This window comes from Myxine glutinosa, chromosome 9 (genome assembly GCF_964187855.1).
Source record: "Myxine glutinosa chromosome 9, kmMyxGlut1.1, whole genome shotgun sequence".
Classification (NCBI taxonomy): Eukaryota; Metazoa; Chordata; class Myxini; order Myxiniformes; family Myxinidae; genus Myxine; species Myxine glutinosa.
The window spans coordinates 113794213-113820222 of record NC_136269.1 but is presented as its reverse complement, the minus strand read 5'-3'; the positions used below and the strand labels follow the sequence as shown (position 1 = coordinate 113820222).

General features: G+C 43.5%; 2 protein-coding genes across 2 annotated transcripts in view; one reads left to right on the top strand and one right to left on the bottom strand.

Annotated features, from left to right (window-relative positions):
• The window catches only part of LOC144893659 (uncharacterized), a 1045304-nt gene that overhangs the window by 3065 nt on the left and 1016229 nt on the right, over positions 1-26010 (bottom strand). The window lies entirely within an intron of this gene.
• LOC137413846 (SRA stem-loop-interacting RNA-binding protein, mitochondrial) overlaps positions 8401-26010 on the top strand; it is a 45466-nt gene continuing 27856 nt past the window's right edge. Inside the window, exons 1-2 of the mRNA XM_068099274.2 lie at positions 8401-8686; positions 16058-16116. Coding sequence (XP_067955375.1) covers positions 8623-8686; positions 16058-16116 — 123 coding nt within the window. The 5' untranslated portion in view covers positions 8401-8622. The remainder of the gene's footprint in view (positions 8687-16057; positions 16117-26010) is intronic.

Below are 26010 nucleotides of genomic sequence, written 5' to 3'. Positions count from 1 at the left end.
CAGTAATCTCTGTTTGTACGTTTGTACGTTTGTACGTTTGTCTGTGACCGCTGTTTCTCGACAACCACGGGTCCGATATACTTTTAACTTGCCAGGTATATTGCTGGGGACCCGAGGATGTGCCTTTTCAAGGTTTCATATTAATCGGACAATTACTTACCGAGCTATGTCCAAAAAACGATTCAACCAATCAGAGAGCAGCGAACTATCGCGTGTGCCGAACGTGGCGGACACACTCTGCCTCGGATGGCACATTTGAGAGCGTATTCATTTATTTCACGTTTGCAAACTATGTTGGCGTTAAACTATGTTTTAAAACTAATAAAAACGAATTTGCGATTCATTCGCTTTCCTGCGCGTTTGTGCACGCGATGGCGATTTCTTTACCAAACTCCGGAAGCCGTTCGCTTTGGACCAAACCATTTCATGTAAATAGAGGGGGGGGATTGTCACCACTCGCAAGCCGTTCGCTTTGGACCAAACCATTTCATGTAAATAGAGGGGGGGGATATAATTTTAGATATATATATAGTACGGGCATGCCCTAGTAGTAGCAAAGCGGGGACCAACTCTATATTAATGCACATGATTTTGGAATGAGATGTGTGATATTCGGGTGTCCACATACTTTTGGTCATGTAGTGTACCTACATACATACATACATACATACATACATACATGCACCGGACGGATGGACAGACAAATGCTGTCCCAGACAGCATTGCTCTACGTCTACGGGCTACACCGTAAAAATTGTGACTGTGAATGAGAGCAATGTCTGCTTTTCAGCTTCCATTATTAAGTTTTTTTTACCAGTTGCATATCTGACAGTTGTGCTCATGTGTTTCCCCTTAGCCCCATCAAAATTTTCCAAATTTCTGATTGAATTGCCTGCTTTCTTCTTTTCGGAAATGCCCTCTCATCTCTTCAATCATGATTTGACCAACACCTCCTAAGTTTCTCTCCAAAGCTTTACATTAATCTTCTTCATTATCTTTTTTGATTTTCATGCTTTAATTTCTTTTCTTATTGTTTTTTCTTGCATTTCAAAACGGGGTTGCTACAACACGCCTTCACTTGCAAATGCAACTTGTTTTGTTTTGACCTGGTAGCTGTCTACCATTAATTATTCCATTATTATGAAGAGTTATTCCATTAAAATGAATGAAGGAGACACTCTCAAGGTCTCCAGGAGAATGAGTGAGAAACTTTCTGGACGACATGGTCTAACGGAAGGTGATTGCAGAACACCATATCGACTGTTTCAATTGGATGCTACTTTGACAATCAAATATCTAAGACAAACACACTGGCTCTGATCAATATTGACCGAATAGAATTATCGTTAGTACAAGTTCTGCTAAAAAAAACTTTCCGTGTTAAACTTTCCACCTGTCCTCTCAAACCTCTGGGCCTCAGCATGAGCCACAACCTTTCTTAGGTAAAGCACTATAAGAGTTATCCTCCAAGCTAGCCACCAATCGAGCACCCTCTGTCGTGCAAAGTATATTCTGGGCAAATCCGAACTTCTATAAATATTTCCATTGAGTCCGAACTTCCATTGAGGCCAAGGCTTCAAAATTATTGGAATCTTCCACGATCAAGTTGAATCTCTAGGCTCTTTGCTCCTGTATTGCAGACAAATTTGAAGCCAATCTTCGACCACCTCCTCTATCTGATTTTGCATCCACAACACTTCCTGTGCATCGTCAACCTTTGGTGTACCTTATTTAAGCACAACCAAAATACATCTTATTCTCCTTTGTAATAACTGGTCTATGGATCAAAGTACAACGTTCAGGTCCCACCCACCTGCGGTGCGGCCCTGCGGTGTCATGTGGTGCCTTGGTGTCATCCGGTCTGCCCATTGAAAATGTTGTGAAATTTTTTTAACACGAGATCACATTTTTCACCTTTTTGTGCAATCTGCTTTCATTATATTCTGATCTGCTCCAATTTGATCCGATCAGATATGATCTCTGCCCCACCCCCTCCTCTATCTCCTCCCTCCTATATCTCCCCCACACCTTATATCTCCTCCACCTTCTATCTCCCCGCACCACCCTATCCTCACTCTCTCCCCTTTCTCTCTCTACCACCCTTCTCCCCCACCCCTCTTTCTCCCTTCCCACTCTCTTAGTATTCACGTCAGTGAAGCGACGGTTGGTATTTGCTAGTAATATGATCAAAAAGTAGATAGGGTTGACAATTCATAACAAGTTCATGACCCAATTATAGACATTTTAACATTATTACCAAATCTTGACTAAGGTTTGTCCGATTGGAACGAAATTGCCCTATCTCGATAGCTTAGGTCAAGGTGCATTTAACCTTTATTTACATCATAATCATCAAGGTCAAGGTCTTACACCCCTTGGAGTACTAAAACACAATTTATGATTTTCTCCCTTTTCTGCCAATGTCCGAGGACTTTCAGAAAGAGATTTTTCCCTCAATAATGGTAATACAAGGTATGCAGGATTGACATTACTTTTTTCACCTTGACCTAATTTTAAGCCATGACCTAATTATAGACATTTTAAACATTTTTCACCAAAATGTGACTAAGGTCTGTCCTATCAGAATAGAATTGCCTTCTATAGATAGCCGTGAGCAAGGTGCATTTATACTTAATTTACATCATACTCCTCCGGGTTAAAGGACAAGGTCTTGCACTCCTAGAAGTGCTAAACCACAATTTATGTTTTTCTTTCTTTTTCTGTCAATGGCGGTGCTGTATATTGGAGCTGTCTGGGACTTTCTGAATAGAATTTTGCATCAATACTGGGAATAAAAAAGTATGCAGGATTGACATAATTTTTTTGACTTTGACCTACACCACCGGTCAAAAGTTTTTGAACACCTCAATTTTTCCAGTTTTTATTGAAATTTAAGCAATTAAAGTCCAATGAATAACCTGAAATGGTACAAAGGTAAGCAGAAAACTGCTCGAGGTAAAAAAAAAAAAGAAGAAGTTTAGGTTAGCAAAAACGGGAAAATAATGTAAATTGCAGTTATATTGTAAAAAAAAAAGGCCTTCTTCAGGGAACAAGTAATGGGTTAACAACTTACAGCTGTTCTGCAGGAATGTAAGTAAATTAAGCCTTCAAAGTTGATGCAAATAATTCCTACAGGTGTCCCAACCTCTGCTGATTACTTGATTACAAACTCACAGTCTGTATAAAAGCAGTATTGGAACAGACTGTTATTACACCCTCCGAAGCATTATTTGAACAATATTGCACTGTATGAAGTATATTGCTGACATAATGGCGAGAAAAAGGCAATTAACAAAGGAAGACAGACAGACCATTATAACCGTAAAAAGTGTAGGTCTTTCCTTTAGAGAAATTGCAAAGAAAGCCAAGGTGTCGGTGAGTACAGTTTCCTACACCATCAAAAGGCACTTGGAAACTGGAGGAAACTCTGACAGGAAGAGGTCTGTCAGACCCAAAGCCACAACAGAATCAGAAGACAAGTTTCTGAGAGTCAACAGCTTGTGTGATAGGTGGCTCACAGGACAACAGCTTCAAGCACAGCTTAACATTGGTCGAAGTAAGCCAGTCTCAGTTTCAACTGTGAAGAGAAGACTTCGAGCTGCAGGTTTGACAGGTCGAGTGGCAGTAAGAAAGCCATTACTAAGATGGCAAAATAAGAAAAAGAGGCTTGCTTGGGCCATGAAGCACCACCAGTGGACTACTGACGACTGGAAGAAGGTCTTATGGACCGATGAATCAAAATTTGAAATCTTTGGTTCATCACGCAGGGTTTTTGTATGCCGTCGTGTAGGCGAAAGGATGGTTCCTCAGTGTGTGACACCAACTGTCAAACATGGAGGAGGAAGCGTGATGGTCTGGGGCTCTTTTGCTGGATCCAGAGTCGGCGACTTGCACAGAGTGACTGGCACCCTGAACCAAAAGGGCTACCACAGAATTTTGCAGCGCCATGCAATACCATCTGGTATAGGTCTAGTTAGTCAGGGGTTCATCCTACAGCAAGATAATGACCCGAAACACACCTGCAGGCTATGACAAAACTACCTTCGAGGAAAAGAACAAGACGGTAGGCTTCAAATCATGGAATGGCCAGCACAACCAGCACATCCCAAGGTCTCCAGACTTAAACCTTGGGATGAACTGGACAGAAGGGTGAAAGCAAAGCAACCTACAAGTGCAACACATTTGTGGGAACTTATGCAACAGTGTTGGTAAGAACTTCCCGAACAATATTTGATTTCCATTGTAGAAAGAATGCCACGAGTGTGTTCGGCGGTTATATCTGCAAAAGGTGGCTACTTTGCCGAGTCAAAAATCTAAATTACATTTTGTTAAACAAAATGATTATGATTTCTTTTTTTATCTCCAATTGTTTATTTGTTCTATGCTTAATTTCAGAGTACATTGAGACAGTAAACCGCGTAAATTTCAATAAAAACTGGAAACATCGAGGTGTTCTAAAACTTTTGACCGGTAGTGTAATTTTAAGGTTATGAGCACATTATAGATTTTTAAACACTTTTCACCAAAACTCGATTAAGGTTTGTCCAATCAAAACGAAATTGCCCTCAAGACACTTCAGACCCCTAAGACTATTTAGACCCCTTAATACAATTGAGCCACTAAGACCCTTGGACCTTGTAAGATTCCTCAAGCCCTAAAGACATTTTAGACCATTCAGACCCTTATAACCCTAAGACTCCTCAGCGCTGACGAGTCTGGCATTTCACTCAGGCTGACTGGCACGGTCTTCAAGCAGCCATCAATTATCTGGACTGGTTTCCCATCTCTACTGCCTCTAACATCAACTCTTCCAGGGAATTCTTCCAAAGAAAACTGCTCTCTCTCATGCACAGATTAATCCCATCTCGTCTTCAGTTGTCATACCCTTCCTCCCCTCCATGACACACTGAATCTTGTGGTGAGGCAGTTGCCATGAAACAACTTGCCTTTACCTCTTGGAAGGCTACTCCAACTGAAAGAAATCTCAGTTGCTTTCACAAAACTCGGAACAAGTCTGTGTCTACCCTCAGGAGAGCCAGGAAACAATATCTCTCTACTCTCAAGACTGAACTCTCAAACCTAACTCCCTCCTCCAAATCCTGGTGGCATCTGGTCAAATCTGTTTCTGGTGTTTGTTCCCCTTCCATCCCCTCCCTTACCTCAAATGGCTACACAGCTTACACCGCACATTAAAAAGCCGAATGCCTCAACTTTGCGTTTGCCTCAAAATCGTGTGTTCCCAACCCATCTCTCTCTGTACCCACCTTGCCCAGTTGTACCCAGCTGCTCCTGGACTCTGTGTTCTTCTCTCCTGACAAGGTGGAGAAGTTTTTGACAAACCTCGACTCTGATTCTGCAACTGGACCAGACGGCATCAGCCCATGGGTCCTAAAATCCTGCTCTGCTGCTCTATCTCACCCTCTATCTGTTCTCTTCACCCTCTCTTTTGCTCCAGGTCATCTGCCATCTGCTTGGAAATCAGCCAACATTACCGCTTTTCACAAAAAGATGCAAAATTACTGCTTTACACAAAAAGGTGCAAAAATAGATCCTTGCAACTACAGACCAATCAGCCTGCTCCCAATAATCAGCAAGGTCATGAAATCCATCATCGATTCTGACAACAAATCCTTCCACTTCTCCAATGGCTTGATCTCAGATCATCAATTTGGATTCAGACCAGGTCACTCTACTCTGGACATGCTGCTTCGGCTGTCTCAACAATGGATGGAGGTCCTCAATGCCAAACAGGAAATCAGAGCGGTCTCCCTTGACATATCATGTGACTTCGATACGGTCTGGCACCCAGCTCTGCTCACCAAACTCTCCTCCTATGGTATCCATGGAAATCTCCACGCATGGCTGGCGGACTTCCTCCCTAGTCTAGTCAACGTGTGGCCCTGAATGGATTTCTCTCATCTCCCCTTCCTGTTCAGGCTGGAGTTCCCCAAGGCAGTGTTCTGGGCCCTGTGCTTTTTCTGGTCTTCATCAATGATCTCTCCGACTCTCTGGAAAATCCTCTCTATCTCTTTGCTGATGTCTCCACTCTCTGTCGCTCCATACCTCATCCCTCAGATCAGCAGTCTGCAGCCTCCTCACTCTCTACAGATCTGGACAAAATCACAGACTGGTCAAACAAGTGGAACATGTCTTTCAATCCTGACAAATCTCACACTCTCACTATGTCTCTCCAAAAAGACCGACTGTACAACACACCCATCTACTTTCTGAACAATGCTATTGAAGAAGTTCTGTCAGTCAAGCTTTTGGGTCTCACTATCTGCCATGATCTCTCCTGGGAAAACCACATTTCCAAGCTGGCGTCTAAAGCCAGTCGCCGACTGGGCATCTTCCGTCGTGCAAAGTCCTTCCTTGGCACACCTGAGCTCCTCACCACATACAAGGCTTTCATCTGCCGCTCAATGGAATACTGCTCTCCCCTCTGGGCTGGTGCTCCTGCCTCACACCTAGCTTGGCTTCACGCTGTTGAAACCAAAGCATTCAGAATCATTGGAATCTCCCGCAATGAAGCTAAATCCGAGGGCCTTTCACTCACTCACCTCAGGCAGGTTGGTGGTCTTTCTGTCTTCTACCGACTCCTTTCCGGCCGAACTCCCCCAGCTTTATCTGTGCTCTGTCCCGGAAATATTCCTACATGTCGCACATGATCTGCCGCACAAGATCTCTTATGGTGAAACTGCCAAAATCGAGACTCTCTGCACATCTTCACTCTTTCATTCCTCTTTTCTCCCATCTCTGGAACAAACTCCCTCACTCTCTTCAATCCCACTCCTCCCACCAGGTCTTTAAAACAGCTGTTCACCACCACCTCTTATCTTCCCCCATCCAAAACCTTGATCTTTTCTACCCCCGTTAATTCACCCCAGATCCACTTTTTTGAAATGCCGACTTCTTTCCTGGAAGTCCTAGCAGTGTCCATGTGTTTTCTGCCCCCCCCCCCCCCCCCCCCACCAAACCCCCTGCTCCCCACCCTTCCCATACCTCCTCCCCCCAAGCCCTCTCCCTCCCACAGATCTCCCGATGTCCCTGTTCTCTACTGTTGTACTTGCGTGCTTCCCTCTCTCTCTCCCCATCTTGTCTCCTGCTGCCTTTATCACGTTTTAAGTGTCAGTTTGTCTTTTTGTGATTAATGTTAGCTAAGTTAGTTAAGTTAAGCGAAGTGAATTAATGTTATTTAGTTAGCTCTTATACTGGCCTCGATCTTGTGTACAAAAAAACCAAAAAAAAACCTGTATAACTTTAAAACCGTTAATAACCCACAAGACCATTTCGACCCTTTAGACCCCAAGGATTTTAAGACTCCTAAAGCCCTTTCGGACCCCGTAGTCCCACATCCATCATACTTATAGAACCCACTGTCCCCAAACACCCTCTATACACCCCCCATTAGACCTTCTGTCTTGGCACATCGGCATCTTGAAGGCCAGAATAATTTGTGATGGTTCTGAAGAAACGCAGACGTGCGCGTCCGTCAATGAGATGTGCACCCGTGACGTCACGCGTATAGGCAGAAGTATCTCATTTGCATAATGGCAGTGAAAATATCCGATTTTAAAACACGATTATCTCCGGCTTATTATTCTAGCAAATTATTTGTTGTGCTAATGGATCAGGAATATCATCGTCAAAAACATATATCTTCAAAATTTTTTATGATTGTGTCACTTTAAGAATCAGAACAATAACCGCAGAGCCCACTCATGTATGACTGAGGCTCCAATCAGAAAAATATTTGAACTGGGGCAGTGTATAGGAAACAGACCGCTGCCTCAACCACTCTCTAAAATGTATTTTTTCCTTTTTTGGTAAGAAATATATAACCTCCAATTTTGTCGCTCTCAAGTCTCAACCAGCGCAAAAATAAAAGGTTTTCTTTTTTGAATTACGTGGTATCCTTCCTGGACGGTGTCGTCAGGAGCGGGAGTTTCTCGTGAAAAGTCATCAATATCAAATATCAATCCTTCACATGAACACGATATAAACATTGGACATAATGGTTCATTCGATGTGTATGTTTTATTTATTTATATTAACTCCTGCAATGCTGAACCAAATTATCTTAAAACCAGATTGAGCTTAGGGGTGAAAGTGCAAAGAAGATAGTGGCCAGGATAAGGAGTGGTTAAGTGGGAGTGCATGGAGGGCTTGAGGGAAATGTATCGAGGGAGATTCAAGGAAGTAGGTTTTTCAGGTTTTAGCTGCAATGTCAAATATCTACTCAAATACACATATGAGGTTCTCAGGCCGAATAATTATTGTTTTGGCAAACATACAATTCAGAAAGTTATCAATCAAATTTTCACAATTGTTTGTTGTTTCCTTTTTCCTCATTATTCGTATAATTTATAATCTTTAATTAACACTGTCCATTACGTCATCGCGATGTATAGATTTACGAGCGGTGTATGGTCACAACAACGTTTGTTGCACGTACTCGCTGCTTAGTGCTTACCGTCTTCACGATGCAAGCATGACACTAGGTGTTGGAAATGTGTGCAAATAATAATAATTTAAGAATGACGACTACTTTAAACCATTAAATCTTCACGTTTATGCCGTAGGTTAAATTCGGGGTGAAGGGTTGTCGATATTATTATTTCAATGGCGAACCAGATGGGCAAGTTAGTGCTTTTCGTTAGGAGTTTGCCCTGGACAGTATCTACAGGTACGCATGTTTGGATGATGTGTTTGCGTGTTCATTTTCAGTTTTTTTCTTTCCTCTTATACATTATTTTTAAAATAAATACCCAATACTGTATATTTTTCATTATTACGTTACCTCACATTCCTCACGCCTTGCTTTGGAGATGTAGTACTACACGTACTCGCCATCCTTTGTGGTTTAACTTTCCAGAGCCTCCACCCAATGTTAAATATTTTTTTTATAGTCTGAGTTTGTGTTACTGTTACGTTAGTTACTGTCAGTGTCAGCTCTACGATCTGTAAAAGTGTTCAAAGCACTTTTTTTTTTCTCTGCAAGAGCGACATTCAGTATTCACGGATAAGCAAGGTTAAATTATCTGTAGTGGGGCAACGATTGGGCACAATTAGCAATACAAATGTGGGGTAGAGAGAGGTGAGGTGATGTGGGGTAGAGAGAGGGGAGGGGAGGTGAGGTGAGATGATGTGGGGTGGAGAGAGGTGAGGTGAGATGATGTGGGGTGGAGAGAGGCGAGGCGAGGTGAGATGATGTGGGGTGGAGAGAGGCGAGGTGAGATGATGTGGGGTGGAGAGAGGCGAGGTGAGATGATGTGGGGTGGAGAGAGGCGAGGTGAGGATGTGGGGTGGAGAGAGGCGAGGTGAGATGATGTGGTGTGGAGAGAGGTGAGATGATGTGGTGTGGAGAGAGGTGAGATGATGTGGTGTGGAGAGAGGTGAGATGATGTGGTGTGGAGAGAGGTGAGGTGAGATGATGTGGTGTGGAGAGAGGCAAGGTGAGGATGTGGGGTGGAGAGAGGCGAGGTGAGATGATGTGGGGTGAGGTGAGGTGAGATGATGGGGAGTGGAGAGAGGCGAGGTGAGATGATGTGGGGTGGAGAGAGGTGAGGTGAGGTGCTCTGGGGTGTCCGCGAATAGAATCCGCGAACAAAAAGCACAACACCATCATGAAGCGTTTTAAATTTTTATTTTGCAAAGACACAACTTTCCAATGATGATGATGATGATGATTATGTTGATGAATTAAAATCCCAAGAATTCCTCGAACTCTGAGGGTGACCCAAATGATTGTGCAGAAAAATTGTGCACGAAGGGAGAGCGAGGAGAGGCAGGAGAAGGTGAGGACGCTGAGAGGAACGTTGGAGAGGGTGCTGGTGACCTTGAGGTGGATGGAGCAGGGCTGAAGAAATTGATGATGGGGAGCTGCCTGACACATTGCCCGTCATTTTGATGCAGCTCTTTGTATGGGAGCAGCACATCATCCAAGCCCCTCTTGAACTTGAGGTACCTCTCCACGACAACATCTTGCACCCTGTCCGCAAGCGCCCGTGTGTCCTGCAGCAACTCGCCCAGGAACTGGACTGTGAGGTTGGACCTCGGCACCTCTTCCTCATTACTGCTCGCGTCCGCCTCCTCCTCAGAAACCTTTGGAATGGCGTCCAACTCCTCCTCGATGAGCGGGTTTAGGAAACGGTTCAGCATCATGGTTTTCCGCATGAAGTCCCTCGTCTGCGAGTTGTCCTCGATCCATATTCTGAGAGTCTTCTCCATCCTTTCCATGTGGACATTCCGGACATGGGTGACCACCTTCCTTCGTATTCAATACAGTGCTCGCTGAAACGTTCTCATGGATGGCCTTCTCCTTCCATATGTAGCGAACGGTGGATTCATTGATGCCATAATGCCTGCCAACAGAGGCCGCACTCTCTCCTTTCGAAAGCCGGTCGAGCAGCTCCACTTTCTGGCTCAGGCATATCACTTTCTTCTGCCTCTTGGTAGTCGACGCATCTCCGGCACTGGTCTTGCGTTTGGGAGCCATTATTGAACGATGAGCAGAGCGAGTCAAAACCACAGGTCGAAGCATTTGCATTCCATAACTCGTGGAGGATGACTTGTTTTAGTCACTGATGGAACATCCCCCGAAGCGTTTTCATTGTGCTTGAACATGGAACATGGAACATGGAACACCCCATCATCTCTGATGATGCTTTACCGTAAATTGCAAACTGTAATCGATTTAATGAAGCGTTTGCATTATATAATTCGTGGAGGATGACTTGTTTAGACATTTGGTGGGATATCCCGCGAAGCTCGCTTATAGTGCAGCTAAAATTCGCGTCCACAAAAGCCATGAAAATTCAAAGCACACAGCAGTGAATGTATGGTACTGTACTGTACTGTATTAGCAGGTCATACTCACGGCTTGTATAAGATGTTGTTTTGCATACGTCCACCTGCTTTTTGCATGGCTGGTTAAAGATGGGTTTTATAAATGTGTCGAGCTAACATGTACAGTACCGTACAGTATAAGATGTTTTTTTGCGTACCTCCACCTGCTTTTTGCATGGCTGATAAAAGATTGGTTGTATAAATGTGTCAAGCTAGCGGCTTGTGAATTTTTTTTTTTGTGCCCTTAAAAAATCGCGAATTCACGGAACACAACCACGAAAAGAAAAACAACCGCTAATTTGCGGGAGATTTTTCCGCAAATGGAGAAACGTGTCACATTTCATCAACCGCGAATAATGGGGTCCGACTGTTCTTGAAAAACCTTCGCATCTTCGAAAGCACGTGCCAAGCCAAAAGTTCCTTATTTTGAATGGAGTGCTTACTCGAATGCTTAAACCACTTGGCGAGCTCTCCACAAGAAACTTGCTAAATAAACACACACCCGATGTTATTGAGGGCCGACCATAGACCTACTGTAATCTATATACCCCAGAGAGCTATGACCTCTTCCTGCCACTCCCGTAGGGAATGGGTGTACTAGTTATATTAAATTTAAATTTTCAGAAAACCCTCCCATCTACTTTTAACAACCATCTCAACAAGGTTTAGTCACTCAAACGCTTGGGTCTCACTCTCAGCATTGATCTCTCTTGGGCAAGCCACATTCAAGATTTGCCTCCAAAGCCAGATGCCAACTGGGCATCCCATCCTCTGTCATGTAAAGTCCTTCCTTGGCACACCTGAGCACCAGTCCACTTCCAAGGTTTTCATCTGAAACTTCATTGGGGTGGGTGGGGAGAGGGGGGACATTTGGGGGGGGGGGGGGGAGGTGGGCCTATCACTTTGCCATCACCGACGGGTCGGTGGTCTCTGTCTTCTTCCGCCTCATTTCTATTCTTGCACCCTCTGCCATCTCCGTGCTCTGTCCCCCATTTCCCGTGAATCTGCAGGACGCATGTAGTCTGTCAGCAACCCCCTCCTGCCTAATCTAGAACCAGTGCAGTGAAACTGCCTAAATCTCGAACAATTGCACAACTCCACTCGTTTATTTCTCCCTTTTTCTCACCTGTGGAACCAACTTCTTCACTCACTTCGATCTTCTTCTTCCCAATGGGTCTTCAAGACAGCTGTTCACCACCATCTCAGGTCATCCACCATCCAAAGCCATGATCTTTTATACACCCGTTACACGAACCCCACCCCTCCCTAAAATTTAGCTTATGCATCCATCTTGTCCACCCTTTGTATTCTCCCCTAATCCTCATTGTTACCTGCATCCCTTGCTTGGCCATCTCCATCTACCTTGTCCCTCTGCCCTGCTGTAGGCATTCCCCTTTCTCCTGCGTTATTTCCTTTGTTATGTTGTGTCAACTGTCCTGTGTCCTAGCTCGTCCAGGAGCCTTGACCATGTATAAAAAAGTGGCAATTTCAAAACTGTTAACCATAACTGTTCTGTTCCTGAATGCAAATTGGACTCGTGGAAATATAGGAAATACTAGTGGGGTCACCAGTGGGAATCCCATGGGCATGGACGTCTTCATTTAGATGTTGCACATTCAGTTTTACAAACTGGTTACTGGAAATTTATCAGATCCACAAATGATGTAATCTACACAATGTATTTACTTCTGATAACATGTGAATGCATGTGCATGCAAATGGGAAATACAGTTTGAAATGTGTGATTACATCTCATGTAAAATGTGACTTCAAGAGCTCAAACCCTCTCCCTCCCACATCACGCACTCTGCACCAGGGAGTGGATCACCCACAGGGGAGTGGGTCACACACACGGGGGGGGGAGTGGGTCCACACACACATGGGGGATAGGAAATATAAGAGCTAACTGAATGAGACTGAGAGGTGTTGACTTCCTGTATTTCCTGTTGATACAATTAGCGGCCACAGTGAATACAGTTGTGGCCAAAAATATTGGCACCCTTGCACTTTTTTCAAATAATGCACCATTTTTTCCAGAAAATTGTTGAAATTAAAAAGTATTTTGGTATCCACATGTATGTTGTTTGAGCTCATTGTTTGAAGATTGTCATGGGGACCGCAAGGCTAACCCCCGCTCTTGCAGGGAAAATGGCCTTAAAATGCCTGTTATTGTTGTTGTATCCACATATGTATTTCTTTTGTTTGCAGTGGAACAAAACAAAAAAAGCTGAAAAAATTATGAAATATTGGCTTATTCCACACAGAAATCCAAAAATATAATGGACAATATTATTGGCACCTTTTAGAAGTTGTTAGAAATAATTAGATTTTACGCAGGTGATTCTCCTTTACTTTGAAATTGAACTCGCCTATGGTGAGTTGCAGGTAGCTGCAATATGAAAATCAATTATTCAACCAGTTTGAATAGAAAAAAGGAGTCATTCTGCTGTTTTGTGTCATTGTGTGTACCGCAATGAGCATGGAGAAAAGAAAGAAAACCAGGGAATTGTCTGAAGAGGTCAGGCACAAGATTGTAGCCAAGCATGGACAATCTCAAGGCTACAAGTCCATCTCCAGAGACTTTGATGTTCCTGTGTCCACTGTACGCAATGTTATCAGGAAGTTTAAGGCCCATGGCATTGTAGCCAACCTCCCTGGACGTGGCTGCAAGAGCAAACTTGATTGAAGTTGGCAGCGAAGGATTGTTTGAATGGGGGAGAAAGCACCTCAATAAACTGCCAAACAGATTCAAGCTGACCTTCAGACACAAGGTAGGATGGTTTCAACTCGCACCATCCATCGCCAAATCGATGAAAGGGGGTTCTATGGTAGGAGTGCCAGGAGGACCCCACTTCTAAGAAAGCCCGACTGTTGTTTGTCAAAACACACCTGAACAAGCCAAACTCCTTCTGGGAGAATGTCCTGTGGACAGGTGATACCAAATTAGAGCTTTGTGGTAAAGCACATCATCTCTATGTTTACAGAAAACAAAATGAAGCCTTCAAATAAAAGAATACCTTCCCAACAGTCAAACATGGAGAAGGTTCAGTGATGTTTTGGGGTTGCTGTGCTGCTTCTGGCACTGGGTGCCTTGAATGTGTGCATGGCATCATGAAATCAGGAGATTACCAAGGCATTTTGGAGTGCAATGTTCAACCTCGTGGGACTCCATCGAAGGTTATGGGTCTTGCAGCAGGATAAAGACCCCCAAACACTTCAAAAAGCACCCAGGAATGGTTCAAGACAAAACACTGGACTGTTCTGAAGTGGCCAGCAATGAGTCCAGATCTAAATCCATTTGAACACCTGTGGGGAGATCTGAAAACAGCAGTTGGGAGAATGCGCCCTTCAAATCTGGGAGAACTGGAGAAGTTTGCACAATAATTGTGGGCCAAACTGCCAGTAGAGAGAGGTGTAGGAAGCTCATTCATGGCTATAGGAAACGCTTGACTGCAGTTATTTTGTCCAAAGGCTGTGCTACCAAATATTAAGTCTCGGGTGTCAATAATTTTGTCACTGCCATTTTTCCCCCTGATTTAAAACGATATATTAAGTTCTGAATCATAAACAAAGGTTCTGTAATATTAAGAGTGAAATAAAGAATTGTGGAGACCAAATACTTTTGTCAATCTCAACTTATTTTTAGAGAAAATTGTGAGTTGCTTGGAAAAAGTGCAAGGTGCCAATATTTGTGGCCACGACTATATAAAAAGCACACACACACACATGTAAACACTGCTTCCTCTTTTGATCAGTCTTTTCTTGGAAAATCAGAGCTACTCGGTCTCAAGCTCGATGAAGTACTGCTCCCCCCAATGTGCTGTCTCTCCCACATCATATCTGGTTCTCCTGGATTTTGTGGTATCTAAAGCTCTCGACAAAAAGGGTTGGCGGCAGGAAGGGCATCCGGCCGTAAAACATTGCTTCAAAAAGGGGACCAAAAAAACAACAACAACCACGGTCCCTGAAAAAGGCCAACCCCCGCTTGCGGGGAAAAATGGCCTCTAAAAGGTGTTTTTTTTTTTTTTTAAAGCTCTCAACATTATTGGAATCTCCTGCAACGAAGCCAAGGCACAAGGTCTGTTGCTTTCATATCACAGGCAGGTCAGTGATCCCTTTTGCTGTTTGTTTTAACAACCGCTTCTCCATTATTGCTCCATCTACTCTCTGTCCTCTGACTCGCCTCAGCAATACCGCACTTTTGAAATGACATATACTCCCACAGAATGCTCGGTGCGCATGCGCATTGCGCAGAAACCCTAGGAAACGTCAGCATTCAGGGCATCATAAAGCACATTATGTGTCGGAGATAACCTTTGTGACTTAAAATGGCTCACAAACCTTCTGAAATAAGCTGAAAATAATTGGAAACTTACCTGAGAGAAAGGGATGTGCTTCTGCACAACAAAAAAGTTTGATAACTTTCTCAGCTCATCAAATGAGAAGCTGCACTCGGACTGCAAACTCCCAACTAGGTGGATCAGTGCAAGGCCCGAGTGTAAACCTCTGATGGATTGCTATCAGTGAATGGACTGTGTAGCTGGATTAGGTTCTTCTGAACACCTATGTGATGGGCATATCTGGGGCTTTTGAATGTACAGAAAAAAAAAGAAGAACCACCTTTAGAGGCCATTTTTCCCCACAGAGTGGGGGTTGGCCTTTTTTTGGGGTACCGTGGTCCCATTTTCGAAGCAATGTTTTACAGCCGGATGCCCTTCCTGCCGCCAACCTTGTTAGTCGCCTCTTGCGACACACAGGGAATTGCCAGTGAACTGGTACTCAATTTGCCAACCTCGGAAGGATGACAGGCTGAGTCAACCCTCCTGGCGTTAATTCAGCGATCGACCTGGATTCAAACCCAGGATCCTAGGATCCCAAGCTGGCACCATAACCGCTAAGCCAACACCAGGCTTTGAATGTACAGGATAAGTTTTAAATGATTCATGTTGGAAGGGTGGCAGCTGTGGGAGCTGTGAGGGCTCTTATAAATAAAATGTTTGTTTGTTTTGGGGCCACAAAAAAATTATACTAGATTTTTGCATCTATTGGTAAAAGTTGATGTGTCGGTATCAGAGTGATATGAATGAATGAATGTGTCAGTATCAGTGATTTAAAAAAAAATTTGACACCCTTTGTTAACTTGTTTTTACCAGTCAGACTATTTGTTGCTGTTGTTTCTCTTATTTGCTTCCTTTTTCCCATTTTGCAGCTGAACTTCGGGGATACTTTAAAAAGTTTGGGGCAATCCAGAGATGCATTGTGCCTTTTGTGAGTATGTGTGGAATTATATTATTTTATAGTCTTCACATTAAAAGTGCACACTGCACAGTAGTATGATTTATGCCCTATTGTTACCTGTGTTTGGCTTGACTAATGGTAGATGTAATGGAAATATGTCATTTTCACAAAAAGGGGTCCAGTTCTCGCAATAGGGGGCATCTGCATGGATTCTGTACAAGGCAACTTCCAGACCTCTCAAACCTGCCTTTAATGCTTCTCGTGATCTTCTGATGCTCCTGTAATGGTCTCTTGGAGTACCAAGCAGGATCTGCTTCATCTGAAGTACAGATTAGAGGTTCCAAAGCAGCCGGTATCATATCCGATGTGTAAGGCTATAACCCAGAATCTATATATAACCCAGAATCTAAAGTCTATAACCCAGAATCTAACAATTGGCTAAAAAATGACTTTCGTTGAACCCATCTGGCCTCCAAATGAAAGTGGACCTTTCCGGGGATTTAAGAAATGCTGATTATTATGAATCTGCAGTGTCACACTCTATATTCCATTTCAAAGGTGGTTAAGGATGGCCTTGAAGTTCTGACAAGGCTCTAAGGGTTCATAGCAGTCGGAGATGTTGTACACGCTATCAACCCAGAATGTACACATGGTGTTGTATCGTTGGGTGGGGTAGGCAGTTTCCTGTTCACCAGTGGGGGTCTAAGGGCTCGGGGGAGGGGCAGGTTTATCGGGGTCACGCCAGTCGTAAGGCTAACTTGAGTTGCACATCCGTAACCTACACGTGTGTTATTGTTGGAAAGTGGAAACTATTTCCTGTTCAGTGGCAGCAACGGTGGGATCATTGCGGCTTGGGGGATGGGGTGGAGTCCGATTGGGAAATTCTGACCAAGGTGATACTCGGACCAAGGGCAAAGAGAATGAGACTTTATTTATACATGTACAATACACCATTTATTGGTGTATATCATGACGCCTATGTGGCCTGAAATCCAGTGAGAACTAGAACGACACTCAGTGGAGAGCATACCTCCGCCTGGTTGGCCATATCACTCAATGGTGAATAATCACTTGAAAAATTATACTGGCTGGATCCGGATCCGGATCTGGATCTTCACCAAAATTGAATCGATTCTTCCTTGTCACACACACAACCTGTCCAACAAGTTTCATCCAAATCCATCCATAACTTTTTGAGATATCCTGCTATGTAACGTAATTGCCCTATCTCCCAATGGGTCATTCCATGTCAAATCATCAAAGAATCTGCCGTCATCTCTCAGATTTTTGTAAAACTTTGGGAACCAATTGGGACCCATGAAAAACGGCAAGAACTCAAATATTTTTGCTAACAGCCTCTTAATTAGTGAGATACAGACTAACGAACTTTGGACTAATTAGCGCGACGTCACGAATTCAAATGGCCATATCTCTAAAAGTATAACACCTAGAGAGCTGGTTTTGGTGTCATTTTAAAGGTATTTTCATGCCCTATGAATTTGTCTGGGCAACATTTTCCTACCTCCAACCACAAAAAAGTTATCACAAAATATAAACTTCAATTGTGAATCCCCAAAAAATGTATCCTTCAAATTTCCTCAAATTCATCCCAGAGGTACCTTATGATGTCAAGAAGCTTCCACATCAATTTTGTGATGGGCAATCCAATAGTTTCTGAGATATGAGCAATAATGTACATGTACGTATGGCATATAGGTTCGAAAATCAGCATTTGTAATGTATTATACAATCAATAAGTGAGTTCAAGTACACAGTGTTCACTAACCTGACTTAGGCTTTCAATTTCCTCTTCAATGCAGCAACAGCAGCACTTGTTTCTTTCTTGGAAATACATTATGTCCTTCCAGTTGCAGTGGTTGGTTCAACAGTAGTAAGCACATCCTGGTAGTCAATAGTGAGAGGGTCTGCTGGTTCCGGAAATGTATATGATGGGGATGGTCCATGTGGATGGAGGAACTTAACATCCACCTCATGCCTCTCTGGGGTATGTTCCATGACACATGCAACTCTGAGAATGGTGAGAATTCCTTGTTCTCTGACCAATGCCTTTGCTTTCCTAGCCATGTAGCTTGACACATCAAACTCCTCTGTGATCTCAGCAATTGTCCAGCTTTTTGGCAGAACAGTCAGCACCTGCACTTGTTCACTTTTCTTGGTCGTTGATTCAAACTTGTGCTTGAGTTGTTCTATCATCTCCTGTCCTGCATCCTGGAGTTTGTTAGATGGCAATCCTGTCGCGATTTCCAATTTTTTCTTCACAGTGTCACCGATTTTCTTGGTTTTGGATTTCACATATTTATCTGCAGCAAGTCTCTTTTTTGGAATAGGTGATTCTCCAATCAATCCCAAAGACTCATTCAGTGTATTCAGTTCCATTTCAGGAGAATGAAATTCAAACTCCCCTGAACTGCCTGATATTGGTGATTCACCTCCACCATCATTGTCCTCACTACTGCTAATAGCGCTGCTGGTCACTGGTAATGGTATTTCACTCTGAGTCTCTACCACACCTGGTTGTCTTTTTGCCAGTTTCTTACGACACTGGGTACAGATTTTCTGTGCACTTTGCAGTTTGAGGCTTGGATGAGCGGCTATGGCTTTTTGGCTAACAGCTCTCAAGCCAGACGACTTTGGTTTTTCATGAGCTCCAAAGGGATCGCAGCAGGATTTCTGCTTCAAGATGAACTTTTCCTTGGCAGTCGTCATTTTTCTGCAGCTCCTTCAGAAGTGAACTGCCAATTTCTGTTGGTGGCAGGCCTAAGCATTACACTAAGCCAACTTGGACTTTCCCTGGGGATCTTAGACTGTGAAAGTTGCATCACCTCGAATTACCCACATGGGAAATCCCAGTTGGAATTCCCCAGATGAGAATTCCCCTCAGGCCCAGTTGAAAATGAAAGTATATGATACTTCAAAGCAATTGATGGTTGTTCCCTGTGTTCCCTGTCATGGCTAGGTTAGAATGATTGTATAATACATTACAAATGCTGATTTTCGAACCTATATGCCATACGTACATGTACATTATTGCTCATATCTCAGAAACTATTGGAGTGCCCATCACAAAACTTATGTGGAAGCTTCTTGACATCATAAGGTACATCTGGGATGAATTTGAGGAAATTTGAAGGATACATTTTTTTTTGGATTCACGATTGAAGTTTATATTTTGTGATAACTTTTTTGTGATTGGAGGTAGGAAAATGTTGCCCAGACAAATTTATAGGGCATGAAAATACCTTTAAAATGACACCAAAACCAGCTCTCTAGGTGTTATACTTTTAGAGATATGGCCATTTGAATTCGCGACATCGCGCTAATTAGTCCAAAGTTCGTTAACCTGTATCTCACTAATTAAGAGGCTGTTAGCAAAAATATTTGAGTTCTAGCTGTTTTTCATGGGTCCCAATTGGTTCCCAAAGTTTTACAAAAATCTGAGAGATGACGGCAGATTCTTTGATGATTTGACATGGAATGACCCCAATGGTGAAGAATCACTTAAAATATTAAATAATTCTCATATCTGAATCCATAATTCAGATCTTTACCAAAATCGAATCGTCCTTGTCAGATACGCAACCTCTCCACCAAGTTTCGTTCAAATCCGTCAACAACTTTTTAAGGTATCCTGCTATGTATCGTTTTTGGCCCTATCTCCCAATGGTGAAGAATCGCTTACAAATTCTAGTGGCCGGATCCGAATCCGGATCTTCACCAAAATCTAATCATTTTGTCGTTGTCACATGCGCTACATCTCTGCCAAATTTTGTCCGAATCCGTCCACAACTTTTTGAGATATTTTGTTCACAAACGGACAAACAAATGGACAAACAGACAAACAAATGGACAGACAGACAGGGCTGAAAACATAACCTCCATCCACCTTTGGTGGCGGAGGTAAAAACACCGATGAAGGCATACAGCTGCATGAAGAAGTAAATGTATTTTAACTGATATATGTAGGGTGCCCCTTTATATGAACATTTCTAGATCATTACTTGGTTCTTCCTGAGAACACAAGTGTAGTCCAGCGTGCACACAAATTTTTTTGAATGTCCCTTATTTTATATTGTTTGGCATTTTGTACAAGCTATGGAATGTCCCTTCTTTTCTATAGTTTGCCACATGGCACATACCATATAAAGGGGCCTTTCCTATGCCCTTGGCATTTCCCCCCAATAATGACTATGGAATGTCATCTCCAATGGTATTACCAAAGGTGAAGTATTTGTGGACAAATACATTAGGAAAACTATTGCTTAGGAGAAAAAAAAAGAAACAAGTCTTGCCCATTGTTCAGCCCCTTTCTTCTCAAGTTTTATCCACTTCTTGGCAAACTTGGCAAAATCTGGCCAACGACTTTTCATTAAAATAAATAAAATTCCGAAGATTATTTTCAAAAACGTGGGTAATTACACCTCATTTTGCTGTCACGACTAATCTGTGTGGGCACAGCCATTTTGTCTGCAGCGAATCATGGCCTCTGATATGTCGATATTCAAATGAGCTAGCCACTGAGCTAATCTCCCCATGAAACGGCCAATTTCACTTGCGTTTTCCAGAAAGCTATCCACACATTTGAAAGTGAGAAATTAAGTAGCTTTAAAATGACATCATTTTATTTTACAGAACCTACGATTGTAGTTCCAGAGCAGGTGCCACAAATCTGAACGATATTCGGCCACAGCTCATGGCCTAGTTTGACAGATGTTGTTTTCTGGCTCTCCTGAAAGTGTACACGCACTTGGTGCCAGCTTTGTGGAATGATCTGAGGTTTCCTTCGGTTTGATTTGCCTTCTCGGTTGCATTCGAGTAAGCACTCCATTCAAAATAAGGAACTTTAGGCTTGAAGATTTGCCTTCACGACAAATGCTTTACAACAGGATTCAGTGTGCCATGGGTGGGAGGAAGTGTATGATAAATGAATACTAGATGGGTTGTATCTGTGCAAAAGAAGGAGCAGGTGTCCACCAAAGCCAAAGCAAGTCCTATCCTCCTAGGTCAGTCTTTGCCAGAAATGTTGTGGTGATTTGGAAAAACGCTCCAAAGACACCCTGAAAGCAGATCTCAAGAAGACTGACATTGACACAGAATCCTCGGATAAAATGACCAGCAACAGACGGCAGTGACCGCGTGATCCATCAAAGTGTCGCCCATTTCAAGGTGAATTGCCTTGCTCTCGAAGCTGATAAGCGACGCGGTGAATGAAATAGCAAAACAGAATCGTAATATGAGGGAAACCCTTCCTTAAGGAACAACCTGCCACAGCTGCCACCATGTATGCTGATCAAGACTTGGGCTCTGCAGCCATCTTAAAAGTGATAGATAATCCCGTGATTTAATATCTTCATATTGAGTGATTGCTGACGTTGTGGCTCCTAAAGCTAAAGCTAAAGGTCAACAACCTAAAGGTGGTTTTTGAGTGATTGCTGACGTTGATGATTTTGAGACGAGGCATAGCTGTACTTTTTAATAGATTGCAAAGATGGTAGGACACTGGATAAATGAACTGATACATCTTATACAATATTTGAACCTGGATCCTGCTTTTATGAGCTCTCTCCTCAACCAGGAGATGCCAAAACCGAGATTTTGTACTGTAAAAGTTGTCCAACTTGTCCCAAAGAGCTGTATACAAACAAGCTGAAGCGACATTTCCTTTTCACTCCAATGACATAAATGTAATTTTGACGGTATAAATGCGAGCAACATCAATGCTCCATAACTGTTCAACCACTGTCCCTGATTAATTTCTTGTTTGCAAACTCAAATCTCATCAAAGAATGATATTCTGCAGAAATGGAGCCACATTAGAATCGGTACCAATATTACTTTGCGGATGATATTTGCTAATGTTAATCAAAAGGAAATTTAACAACCTTTATGTATTCTGCAAGTGTCCATACTATATATAAAGTAGGAATTAATGTGTGAATTAAGTAGATTGGCATAAACTGTACCTCTTCTCCCCTCCCTTGCCACCCGCTTTCCCTTCCCTCCCCAACACCGACCTGCACATGTTCAGGGGTTTCCTATTAAGTAATGATTTTTGAAGTCATTGCTTTATACAAAGTGAAAATTCACGATAGGCCTACGTGAATCAAAACACAACTGTTAATGAATGTGTCTGACAAGGATAGGGCACGAGGGCAGAGTTGGACCTTTTACCATTTGAGCTAGGTCATCTTGCAACCACTGGCTGTTGAGCTAGCTCATCTAGATTTGATTACCTTCCCGAATATGAACTGTCGGATTGGTGCTTTGCAGGCATGGCACTACTTCATAAGGTGCACTGTTCATCGGATGGGCATCAAGTTGGTTGTTCCGTCTGCTAGCATTAGATGGTAAACATTAAAAACCCCATTGCGTCTTTTGCCAAGAGTAGGTAAGTTAACTCCGGCACCCTGATCAAAGAATAGGGCATGTCGGAAAGTAATGTTGTTTTTCAAGCGGTGTACACAGCTTAAAAAACGACATTATTTTCTGGTACGCCTAACATAAATACATGCATACACACACACACACACACACACACATACATACATGCAAACACAGTACATATTAAGTTGTTGTTCTTATATATAACACTATATGATATACATTTGCATGAGAGAGAACTGGGGTCGTCCCCCACCCTGAACCCCCAACCCTGTAGATTTGAAAATGTTTTCTTGCATCTCTATTTGCCAAGAGGATGCCAACGGTATGCAATATGATGGGGCTACTACCAGTGGGGCTAAATCTATCGATGGACCGACAGGCAGACAGACAGAAAATACAACTACGGTATGTATGTATGTAGATATATATATATATATATATAAGGGACAGTCAATAAGTAACCTTAAAATGGCGATATAAATTCGAGAATGTAATGTGTGTGTGTGTGTAGTTGTAGATGACATATGTTGTATCTCTGGGTAAGAGTCTAGTTTTGCCTGTTTTAGATCTGGCAACATTGAGTGTATGACGTCAGTAGAGCAGTTCCAAGATGGCGGCTCCCTTAGAAGCATGCACCAGGGAGGAGCAACGTTCTGTCATTTGTTTCTTGGGAAGTGAGGGTGTGAATCCCAGTGAAATCCATCGCAGAATGAAGATGCAATATGGTGAAGCATGTTTATCGCTGCAGCCAATGTATGACTGGGACAGGAAGTTTAAAAGTGGAGAGTCCAGTGTGGCAGACGCTTCTCGCTCGGGCCGGCCTCACACAGCTGACACACCAGAAATTGTTGCAGGAGTTGAGCACGTGCTAAGGGAAAACCGTTGCATTACGCTGGATGAAGTGGTCTCTGAATTGAACATTAGCCATGGTTTAGCACACCATATCATTCACAACATGCTGGGGTTCCGCAAATTGTCTGCAAGGTGGATGCCGAGACAACTCACACCCAAACTGAAAGAACGGTGTGTGGACGCATGTGAAGAACCTCTGCGACGTTCGTTACAAAACAGAAGGCGACACTTTCTTACAGCGCGTAGTGAATGGGGATGAAAGCAGGGTCCACTACTTTCAGCCAGAAACGAAGAGGGCAAGCAAAGAGTGGCGCCATTCAACTTCACCGAAGCCCAAAAAATACCGCACACAGCCATCCGATGGAAAGGTGATGCTGACACTCTTCTGGGATAGCCGAGGCCCACTTGTAGAGCATTACCTGCCCAGAGGGACCACAGTCACCAGTGCATCATACTGCGACCTCCTTAAAAATCATCTGAAACCAGCAATCAGATCAAAACGTCATGGACTACTCACTACTGGTGTTTTGTTGCAGCATGATGATGCTCGGCCTCATACTGCCCATGCTGCAGCTGCAACAATCGAGGACCTGTATTTTGAGTGTTTTCCTCATCCACCCCACTCGCCAGTCCTCGCCCCTTCGGATTACTACATCTTTGGGCTACTCAAAGAGACGCTTGGTGGAACCACTTTCCGATCCGACGAAGAGGTCCAAGAGGTTGTGCACGAATGGCTACACAGGCAGCCAAATTTTTTTTTCTCCTAGAGGAATCCAGGCCTAAGTAAAGCACTCGAAAAAATGCATTGAACGCAATGGAGATTATAATGAAAAACTAACAGTTGTTACACACATACATGCAATAAACAAGTTGTGAAAAATATTTTAACGTTACTTATTGACTGCCCCTCGTATATACATATATAATAATAATAATAATAATAATAATAATAATAATAATAATACATTTATTTTATATAGCGCTTTTCAAGAAGCCCAAAGACGCTTTGACAGAGTACAAAAAACAAGTGCAAAAAGACAAAAAATCAATAGGTAAATAATCAAAGCAAAAGGAAGGAGAAGGAGAAGAGATAGTCAGGGGTTAAATGCTGTGGGTTAAATGTTGAATGCAGTGTTGAACAGGTGGGTCTTGAGTGATGTTTTGAATGTGGTGAGTGAGGAGGAGTCTCTGATGGTGTGAGGTAATGAGTTCCAGAGGGTTGGAGTAGCGATGGAGAAGGCCCTGTCCCCCCAGGATCTGAATTTGGTCCGGATGGGGGGGGGGGGTGGGGGGGGGTCAGGAGGTTGGTACCAGCAGAGCGGAGGTTGCGGGTGGGAGTGTGGCTGGAGAGGAGGTCAGCCAGGTAGGATGGGGCCAGGTTATGGAGGGCTTTGTAGGTCAAGAGGAGGATTTTGTACTGGATTCTCTGGGGGATGGGGAGCCAGTGAAGCTTGTAAAGGACGGGGGTGATGTGGTCACGGGTCCGGGAATGGGTGAGTAGACGGGCAGCGGAGTTCTGAATGTATTGGAGTTTATTGGTGATTATTGAGAGTGAACCACAGAGGAGGCTGTTGCAGTAGTCCAGACGGGAGGTGATGAAGGCGTGGATGAGGGTTTCTGCAGCCGTGGAGGAGAGGGATGGACGGAGACGGGCGATGTTTTTCAGGTGAAAGAAGGCTGTCTTTGTGATCTGTTTAGTGTATTTGTCGAAGGAGAGGGTTTGGTCAAAGATGATGCCAAGATTCCGGATGTGAGGGGAGGTGGATACTGGGAAACCGTCGATGTTGAGGGCAAAGTTATGGGTGGATTTGGTGAGCGTTTTTGGGCCAATGATGATTATTTCAGATTTATCATAGTTAAGTTTGAGGAAGTTGATTTGAAGCCAGGATTTTATTTCAGTGATGCAGTTTGTCAGGATAGAGTGAGTGGCGGTGGAGATGGACTTGGTGGAGATGAAAAGCTGGATGTCATCGGCGAAGCAGTGGAATTGGAGACCATGACGGCGGATTAAGTGACCAAGGGGGGACAGGTACAGGATGAAGAGGAGGGGGCCAAGAACTGAACCTTGGGGGAGGGGAGCAGTGGGGGATTTGCAGTTATTGATGGAGATGAATTGGCGTCTGTCAGAGAGGTATGATTTGATCCAAGAGAGGGCAGTGCCGGTAATGTTAAAGGTGGTTTCAAGTCGGGTGAGGAGGATGGTGTGATTAATGGTGTCAAAGGCGGCGCTGAGGTCGAGGAGGATGAGAATGTTGAGGTTGCCAGTGTCAGAGGAGAGGAGAAGGTCGTTGGTGATTTTGAGGAGAGCCGTTTCAGTACTGTGGTTGGAGCGGAATCCGGATTGGAATGTTTCATACAGGTTATTGGCAGAGAGGTGATGTTTGAGTTGAGTGGCTACAGCGCGTTCCAAAACTTTTGACAGAAAGGGTAGGTTGGAGATGGGTCTGAAGTTATTCAGGGTGTCAGGGTTGAGTCCAGGTTTTTTCAGAATGGGGGTAACAGCAGCAATTTTGAGGGATGGTGGGACGATGCCTGTAGACAGGGAGGAGTTTATTGTTGCAGTGATAAGTGGAGAGAGAGCAGGAAGGGAGGCCTTGACAAAGCTGGAGGGGATGGGGTCAAGAGTGCAGGTGGCAGTTTTCATTCCTATGAGGAGTTCAGAGAGGTCAG